General features: G+C 40.2%; 1 protein-coding gene across 1 annotated transcript; it reads right to left on the reverse strand.

Moving 5' to 3' along the window:
* Positions 1 to 3,406: 3,406 nt before the first annotated feature.
* Positions 3,407 to 10,095, reverse strand: wdr77 (WD repeat domain 77). Its single transcript, XM_088337174.1, has 10 exons — positions 9,686 to 10,095; positions 5,978 to 6,163; positions 5,355 to 5,496; positions 5,240 to 5,289; positions 4,337 to 4,407; positions 4,187 to 4,244; positions 4,031 to 4,096; positions 3,848 to 3,956; positions 3,718 to 3,786; positions 3,407 to 3,640 (listed from the first exon to the last, which is right to left on the reverse strand). Exons 1-10 carry the CDS (start codon positions 9,768 to 9,770, stop codon positions 3,496 to 3,498), a joined length of 981 nt encoding a protein of 326 aa, XP_088193300.1. The 5' UTR covers positions 9,771 to 10,095; the 3' UTR covers positions 3,407 to 3,495.

The following is a 10,095-nucleotide window of genomic DNA, read 5'->3' on the forward strand; positions in this document are numbered from 1 at the left end:
GACACCCTGAACTGGTTGCCAACCAGTCGCAGGGCACACAGTGATAGACAACTCACTCGCTCATTCACACCTAGGGACAATTTAGACCGGTCAATTAACCTGACATGCATGTTTTTTTGGAATGTGGGAGGAAACTAGAGTGCCCGGAGTAAACCTACGCAAGCACGGGGAGAACATGCAAACTCCACACAGGAAGGTTCGATCTCATGACCCCAGAACTGTGCCGCACACGCGCTAACCACTGCACCGCCGTGCTGCCCTATATATGAATATAAACCCTTTATTTCACTCAATGTCAACCGCTCAGCTTACTTTTTACTCAAACAGCACTTATTGGCCGTAAGGTCAGATAAAACGGGGGAGCCTATTCATATTTTGTATCACCAAAACCACAGATTAGAATTTAGAATCGAATTTTGTGAACCTTAAAGCAACATATTTTCTAGTGTCGACAAGCGTTAAAGATTAACTCTCAAGAGCGAGCGTTTAAAACAAACACAGTGTCAGGTATGCTCTGCTAATTTTAGAAAGGTGCAATTTGAGCGAATAAATCACATCTCATCTCATTAGCTACAACGCTTATCCTCAGTAGGGTCGCGGAGGTGCTGGAGCCCATCCCAGCAATCATCGGGCAGTGGGCAGGGGACACCCTGAACTGGTTGCCAGCCAATCGCAGGGCACACGGGGACAGACAACTAACTTGCTCATTCACACCTAGGGACAATTTGGACCGGCCAATTCACCTGAAATGCATGTTTTTGGAGTGTGGGAGGAAACTGGAGTGCCCGGAGGAAACCCACGCAAGCACGGGGAGAACATACAAACTCCGCACAGGAAGTCTGGAGCTGGATTTGAACCCACGCAGGAGGTTCCCAAGACATGAACTGTGCCGCACATGCGCTAACCACTGCGCCGCCGTGCTGCCCAATAAATCACATTTTAAACTGTATTGTAACCAAAATCCTGCTCGGTAATTCCCTTTTTTCCCTTAGCCATTCGATTTATGATTTGAATCATTATTTTATGGTGAATTTTGTCAAAATCTCAAATTTAAATTTGAACATTGTATAGTAAAATCAAGCCGTTGCCATTCGATGAACTTTACTGTTACTCTCACACGTAGTAATGTATTTGCAATCAGATTGTAATGCCATTTGGATGGATATCAATGAAGGTTATATTTTTATAGTGTTGTCAAAAATAATCGAAAGAAATGTGCTTTTGTTGATTTGTAGCAACATTACATTTGTACATATATTTATATGTTATGCTCCTTCTATGATTGACATTTATCACCTAAGCAAATATAATTACGTCTCATCTCATCTCATCTCATTAGCCGTACCGCTTATCCTCAGTAGGGTCGCGGGGGGCTAGAGCCCATCCCAGCAATCATCGGGCAGTGGGCAGGGGACACCCTGAACTGGTTGCCAGCCAATCGCAGGGCACACAGGGACAGACAACTCATTCGCTCATTCACACCTAGGGACAATTTGGACCGGCCAATTCACCTGAAATGTATGTTTTTGGAATGTGGGAGGAAACCGGAGTGCCCGGAGGAAACCCACGCAAGCACGGGGAGAACATACAAACTCCGCACAGAAAGTCTGGAGCTGGATTTGAACCCACGACAGGTTCCCATGACATGAACTGTGCCGCACAAGCGCTAACCACTGCGCCGCCGTGCTGCCCCAATATAATTACGTGTATAGAAAAATACTCCTCCTGGTAATAAATTCTAATTGAGTTGAAATCTCTATGCGTTTTGGATTTTCTGTGTGTGCCACTTACCGGTTTCACGGCCGCTTCAATATAGGTCTTAAAGGGACACTGTGTAATATTTGACCACTAGATGGCTTAAAATCTACTGAGACTCAAAGTGATCAAACCTCACTATTTTCCTTCTTATTTTCACAATGTTTCACAAGGGTTTTGGGGTATTTTGCAACAAGATGGCAGACAATTACGTCAGCTCCCTCTGTGAGGTTCATGATACATGAAATAAATACAAAGTTCTAGACCAACGAGTTTTGAAAAAAATGCTGTTGGTATGATAGTTGATGTATTTTTGATTATTATTCAAATACTTTTTAAAATGTCTTTTTCTTCTTCTAGCAGGCGCTAAATAATACACAATGACCCAGGGGTGTCAGTCAAATGAACAGAGGGCCAAATGAAAAAAAACCCCAACCTTGATCGATTGATTAGAATAAATAGGCTGCTAAATGCTAGTAGCTAATACTTTGCTTGTCACATCTCGCGAACCCCTTAAGCAATGCTAAACAATACTAAAGCTTACAGCTAACTGCTAAAGCCAAATATGTGCTTGGTTCAGGACAGCCAAAAAACAAAGAAAAATACTGTGCATTTTCAATTTTCCAATTTTTAATTTGAGCAACAATACTAAGCACTAATGTAATCGAGCTAATGACCGCATTTTTGATATTAGCTGCATAAGCAAACATAGTCGTGGTATTCGCAAGTGGCCCCTAAAGCGATGACAAGCAAAACATTTTCCCACTTCTTAAAGTAATGAAATTTGAGGTGTGTTATTTTCCTGTTTTCATTTTTTTTTTTTAAATTGGCTTACTTTGATGCTGGAAGCTACCTCAGTGATGCTACCAGCTCTTATTCAGATGCCATCAGTAGCCGAAAGTCCGTTTTAATAAAAATGGGATAAATTGACTGCATAGAAATAACAATTTTCTTTTGTTTTTGTAGAATTGACTTGAAAGACAAAGCCTCAAACAAAACTTTCAAGTATAGAGCAGTGTTTTTCAACCCTTTTTGAACCAAGGTACATTTTTATTTATAAAAAAGTTCCGAGGTACACTGTCCGTCGAAAATGTTTGAAAATGAAGTTGTCAAACATTTCACTGTACTATCTTATAAGCAGATAATTAGTGTATGAAAAGAAAATACTTAAAAGAAAAAATAATGATGTGCTCTGTTTTTATCTGCTTTGTCAAACAAATTAAGTTATTAAATGTAGTGTGCTACCTCATGAGCAGATAATTAGTATATAAAAAGTATATAAAAATCTACTGCCACCTACTGATATGGATGACTATTACAGTTCCTTATCTGAATAAAGCAAAAATACAGAATAATGGCCTGATTTTTTGGAAAGATAAAATTGGGCTAATTCCAGGGACACACTAGACAAGGTCTAACGGCACACTGGTTGAAAAACACTGCTATAGAGAATAGAATACATGCAAGAATTCCTAGAAAATTATAACGTATCAGGGGCCTTTAAAAGCCTTCTCTATGATGTACTGTATGTGCTTTCAAGTAACAAACAGCACTGTGATAAGAGAAATATCCAAGTGAAAATATGTATTTCAGGTTACAACACATTAAAAAAAAAATCAGATTCTTTAAAATAGAAACTACATGAGAGGAGTGACACTGAAATCAATTTATTTGGCATTCATCTTACAATCAAAAAAATGACTACAGAATAGAAAGTTGACCCAGGTTGCACAGCGAGTTTTAAGATCTACTAGGAGCGCCCCCTGTTGGCTCCACCGTGTGGTGTAGTACTAGATGATCCCAGCCCACACTGGTGAGCTTATTCGAGCCTCCTTGAAGCCAACACACGCCTTTGACAAAATCTTGGTGGCGTCGGTCTCGGTAACTACGAAAAAAGATTTGTGACATATAAAACTTTTGTACATTGTCTCAAAAGTGCGAGACATTCGTGGCACCGCTCACATTTCTTGAAGTTCCGAATTTAGAACGGCGAGCGAGCAATCGTCACTTATAGATGCCAGCAAAGATGCGCTGCGACGAAAGATAAATTACTCGTGAAAAAAGGAAATTTCAGAGGTTTGTCTGGACATACCTTTGTGTGGAAAAGGCCAACCCATTGACTCTGCGATTGTGGACACTCTCCACCTGAGCTGGCTCAGTAGCTACAAAGTCTTTTATGCTCACTCTGCCGAGCTCGTCGCCTGAGATGCAAAAAATATGTTACACGGCGGAATAATAATGTCAGAAAATTCAGTCAAAGAGCTGGAGTTCATACCAAAAGCGATTGTGCTTCTGTTCTCAGGGTGCCAGGACACAGTGGTGGGCAAACAGTTGGAACCCTCTAAATCGATGGGATTTGAGAAAATGCATACGTAAATCCATGTCTCTGTCTTGTAACACATAATGTACAACAAATTATAGCGAGTGTTACCTATTCTCATGGCAGGTTTGTTTGCTTTGCGTGTGTCCCAAACCAGCACGCGTCCATCCTGACGAGTGAAAAAAGACAAACCCGCTTAAAAGGGATTAAATATTTTGTAATTACGAAACAATAGGTCGGAGTGGATGGACAGCATTTTACCTGACCGCAGGAGATGAAAAGAGAATCTTCTTTAGGACTGCATGCAACGCAAGTGACTGGTTGTGTGTGTGCTTGATGATAAAAATACAAAAGATTGAAAATGATTAAGCAGTTAGATCTTTTTTCGCAGGGAGACTTCTGCTCAGAATTGAAAGTACCGCTCTACAGCGAATTGCATTTGTAGTGTGGTTATTCACAACTTAGATTAATGTGAACAAATAAGATCCTTCCATCCATCCATTAATCCATTAGCAGGGCACACAGGGACAGACAATTCGCTCGCTCATTCAGACCTAGGGACAATTTGGACCGGTCAATTAACCTGACATGCATGTTTTTGGAATGTGGAAGGAAACCGGAGTGCCCGGAGGAAACCCACGCAAGCACGGGGAGAATATGAAACTCCACACAGGAGGTTCGATCCCATGACCTCAGAACTGTGCCGCACACGTGCTAACCACAGCGCCGCCGTGCTGCCCGGATTTAAGACATTTTAATGCCAATTTAAAAGGATCCAAACCAACCCAACGCCAATGAAGGCCTTATTTTTAGAATAATGAATTCAGTGGCTTAAGGCTTTTCCAGGAACCTTGTAAATATATATATATATATATACATATATATATTTACATATAATAACACAACACAAGAGCATTTTAGGGGAATAAAAAGACTACTTGCAAAGTTTGCAAAGCAGACTTGCGTATCATGGCAGTACCACAGTGATGCACACACATTAAAAGAGACATTTTCCAGTTGACCACTGAATGTCCTTCACAAAATGCACATATTGTTTAAAATCAGATTATTTGACGAGTTATTTCAATACTCGGCGACTCATCGACTATTAAAATAGTTGTTAATTACAGGCCTGGTTGTATTCCGCCTTAACATTGTCCTTACCGCTGTATGATGTGACAACTGTCTGCTGGCTCAGGTCCCACACTTTAATTCTGCAGCCAAAAAAGAAGAAACACTCTCAATTTGTTTTTGGGTATGTTATAGACGGCTTTCTTACTTGCAGTCCATGCTCCCAGTGATGACGTTTTTTGCTCCAGCGCCAGGGCTCACGCTGGTGACGATATGATCATGCTCGTGCTTGGTGAAGCGGTTGACCAGGAGGCGCTCGTCCTCGGACAGCTCCCACAGTTCCAGGGCTCCTGTCAAAAGGAAAACATTTCATAGGTTAGCTCACGAGTCAAACTCATGGCTCAAAGGACAAATATGGCCCGCCAAATCATTTTATGTGGCCTGTGAGACAATGCTGAGAGAAGCACAAGAGAAAAATGAGTTGCATTGTGTCAAACAATGACTTACAGTTTTAAAGATGTCAACTGGATGTTGCCGAAGCCAAGAGACAAATACTTTTTTGGGACAAATGCACAGTTGGGAAACTATAATAGATAAAATCTTGGTGGTTACTTCCCTGAATCATAATTTAATCGTGAGGCTCTGAAAAGACCCCTCCAGCCAAGCCACACTTTTTATGGCATGAATTTACTAGTATGGACCCCGAGAGATTGCGTTTCTTACTATGTGGCGGCCTCAGTGCTGAAATAAGATTGACACCCCTGTGTTAGCTCATAATTCTCAAAGAAAAGAACGAGTAGAAACTATAATAAAGATTCGGTATTGTGGAACCTGAATCCGATGCCACGACGACACCCTTTTGTGAGAGCCATTTGACGTCACTGACGCCGGTCTCGGTCTGCACGCCAGCTTTGCAGAAGCCCTCGTTGGGGGCCTGCTCGGGGTTGCTGTAGATCCAAATGGAGCCCTGCCAATTCCTGCCAGTCAGGCTGGAAGAACCAAGGAGCAAGGTTCCATCTGGGAGACAATACAGTGGAAGGAAAAGTGATGCATTAATAACTGCAGTGTTTAATCTTAGTGTAAATTGGGGCACCGTTCTTGCCAAGCACAGTCCAGTCTGGCATAATGCTCAAGCTCTCTTTTATAGCAAAATCTTCACATATAGAAGATCCATGTCATCAAAACCATATTGGCTTGAGTTTTAGCTTGAATCTTATCGAGGCGAGTCAGACTCCGTTTCATTCAACTGTCCGACTGTTCTCTTTAAATGATCATGAATCACCAATGTACTACCATGATACACAAGGTCTGTTTTGCATACTTTACAGGTCTATTTTTTGCCATATCCAGGCTAAAATGCTCCCATAACCTAAGAAGCTTCGGTAAACATACTTGATTTTGACACCGCCATTTAGGGCTGCAGGATTTTGGAGAAAAAAAACTAATAGCGATTTTTCAGACTTGATTACAATTTCGATGCTAGGAAAAAAATGCATTTCTGTGATTGTTTGAACTTGAAGTGACACTCAAACACACCTCAAGATGATATCCTTAGAGACTGAGAGTATACCACTGTAACAAAATAACAACATCAGATCTACAAATAAAAAGAGAATTGCAGTTGGATAAATGGTATTTATTGTCATCATACAAAAAGACAATGAAATTAGAGGGCTACTACTTTGAGTGTAAGAAAACAATTTAGAGAGAGGCTGGCAAGCTACACGCTAGCATCTGGTAACCGCGACTTCTGCAAGGTCTTTGTGATGATTAAAGTACAGTTACAAATGTAGCAGGTTTCCACAAGTAGCAGTGTTCTCGTTTGCCCGCGTCCCTGCGTCCTAGACGCATCATTTTTGCTGGGGACGCATTGTATCAAATCAACGTGCGTCCCCGGGACGCAACTTTTTTGACACAAAATTGTCATTATTACCCGATACTTTTTTTTAACAAAGATTTACCGCACTCAACTTTTCGTCAGGCAGATACGCCACTGTTGTTTTGGTCTCGCGGTTTGAGTTTTCGTCTGCACGCCGATCTCAGAAAACAAGATTACGTCATTGTTGTGGTGGAAGTCCGTCTCTTTTTAGAGAACCGGCTCTCAAACGGCTGACTTGCTTTGATGCATTATATTACGAATTATGATGTTGTATAAATAAGTTAAAAAAAAAAAAGAAGTATAAAAGGTGAAAATGAAAAAAAATACAGGTTTGTGGTTATCCCTTTAATCAGTATATTACCACCAATAATTTAATGCAGAAAATTAATTCATAATTTGAATAAGAAAATGTATTATTCTACTTAATTATATTTACATGTATTTTTTCCTTCTACGGTGAATGTCCAAGCTACTTCATTTTGAACTTTTTTTTATAATGAACCTCATTCATGTCGAGCAACTCAGTGTCTCACAACAAAATGTTCATTAACAATTTATGATATAAGGAAACATGTACAATATAACATGTTAAACTACATAAACACGTTTGAAAACAAATATGCAGGGATCAGAATGGAGATTTTCATTTTCAGCTGAAATAGGCAGGGTCCAGGAATAAAGCAGGGCGGAGCCAACCCCAACAATGCGGCCAATTTTTCTAACGGCCGCCAGGGTGCGCCAGAGCAATAAAGGAAAGAGTGAGACAGTCGGATTTTGAATTTGTTTGCTACGCAAGAGAAAAAGTGAAAAAGTCGGAATGCCTTTGGGGTTCAAAAACAGCGGAAATCCGCGGATCCGCGGAAAATTCTGATCCCTGAATATGGTGTAAGATTTTTTTGCATTTTGTAAGGGAAAATACGACAGTTTGTAAGGGCATGGAGCCATGGAGGTTAACAGGTATGAGTATGCCTCCGAAAAAACAGTATTAGGTGAAAATCAACACAAAATTGGTCATTTCTTCAGTGTCAGTAATAAGTCGAAACATAATGCAGAAAGTGATAACAACGGCAATAATTCCGGCAGGAAAAAACGGCAGATAAATTCTAGTGTGCTGAAGCCAACGATTTGATGAAAGAAAATAAACAATAGAATATAGATTAATATAATTATTTCAGCAATATTATTTTGCATAATGTACAATATTGTTGTGAACTGAAAACTCTTTGAGTGATAACTGATTTGTATTACCAATAAACTGTGATGATTAAAACTGAATGAATACATAGATTTATATTATATATCTGACGCCGATTTACAATTCCAACCTCGATAACACTAAATTTTGGGGACCCATAGATTTTTGAGCATGCGAGTCTCCGGGACCCATCACTTTTTAGAGGTAAAATGAACACTGAAGTAGTGACTCCCAAGTCGTCCATTCCATAGGTAATGGATCTGGCATTGGTAACTAGCCACATTTGGCAGTGGTAATTTAAGAGTTGTTAGCCTATCTGTTGGCTTTCCTTTCTGACGCCGCCTCAGTCAATTCCCGGACACAATAAAAATCCAGGCAGCACACACTGCTGGTGAGCAGCTATTCTTTGTGCTCTTCTGACTTTCTTCAGAGTCCAATTTAATCAATTAATTAAATGTAACGAGCTGTCACATTTGTTTTGATGGCCAGTTGTGCTCCAGGCTGTTTGACTGACAGCTTACATCAGCCTATCAAAGTCGTGCACACGTGTCTTGCAAACTTTGCCTCGCCTTCATTGGCTGTAGCTTCTGATTGGCTGGCGCCATTAAACCATGAAATAGGGACAATTTGGACCGGCCAATCAACCTGACATGCATGTTTTTGGAATGTGGGAGGAAACCGGAGTGCCCGGAGGAAACCCACGCAGGCCCGCGGGAACATACAAACTCCGCACAGGAAGTCTGGAGCTGGATTTGAACCCACGCAGGAGGTTCCCATGACATGAACTGTGCCGCACATGCGCTAACCACTGCGCCGCCGTGCTGCCTTTTTTAAATAAGTGAACATTTTCTTGCCGCTAGGGAGCGCTTGATAATACACAATGTCCCTTTAACATACAAAAAAGACGAAGAAAATTGTTCTTCCCCTAAAAAACCATTTTCGCTTATTTTAAGTATTATTTTGTTATATTTCTTTGAATATGTGTTCAAATCAAGTTACACATTATAAACAGGTTGAAATATATGAAAATCCCCAAATACAGCAAAATTATGAACCAAATAAATAACCTGAATTACGTCTTGAATCACGTGACCACATAGGAGAAGAAAACACTTGATTCTCACTTTTTAGAAACCACAATTTAAGCTTAAATAAAAATAAAACATTTGACAGACGATATGCCTCAAGAATTGAGGGTTAAAAGCTGGTAAAATGACGCTGTGTGTTTAACATAAATACATTATAGGCTAGTTTATTAAGAATTTTAGAATCATTGGAAGACACTGATCAAGCCAATTAAAAATCACATTTCCTCCAAAATCACAATGACCATTCGTTTAGTGAGCTATTTTCAAAATGGGTCTGCTGCTTTGAGTTTTAATCATTACAATTTTTTTACGCCAAAAATAACCTTGTTTAACATTCCGAGCCAATTTCTATTCATTTTAGCATCGCCAGGACTTACCTGCTCTGTACTGCGCCGCACAAAGATGCTTCTCCATGCACGCTGGAGCATTAGGAGGTATATTCCAGGGATTCTCCTTAATCATTTTCCTTTTTTTATTTTTTTTTTAGGTTTGTTTCTTTTTTCCCCAAATAATATCAGGTGAAGTTTACACAGGGACGAGGTTTTCCTCAACAACTTATTTGAGAACGCAATGTGGAGAAACAATGACTAAAGATCAAACATAGTCACAAGTAACTATTTTTGCCGGAGCATGCGGCTAATACGGTGCTAAAATAAGACTGATTTTGCAAAAATAATTATGCGCAATAGTGGTTATTCTGAATGGATGCAAGAAGAACAAGCACGCGGCTGCTTTTCTTATTTGGTGGTTAAACTTCCGCTTTTGCCTATGTGGGAGATTTTGCGAC

This window comes from Urocampus carinirostris, chromosome 6 (assembly GCF_059441175.1).
Source record: "Urocampus carinirostris isolate Australia breed hairy pipefish chromosome 6, RoL_Ucar_1.0, whole genome shotgun sequence".
NCBI classification, from domain to species: domain Eukaryota; kingdom Metazoa; phylum Chordata; class Actinopteri; order Syngnathiformes; family Syngnathidae; genus Urocampus; species Urocampus carinirostris.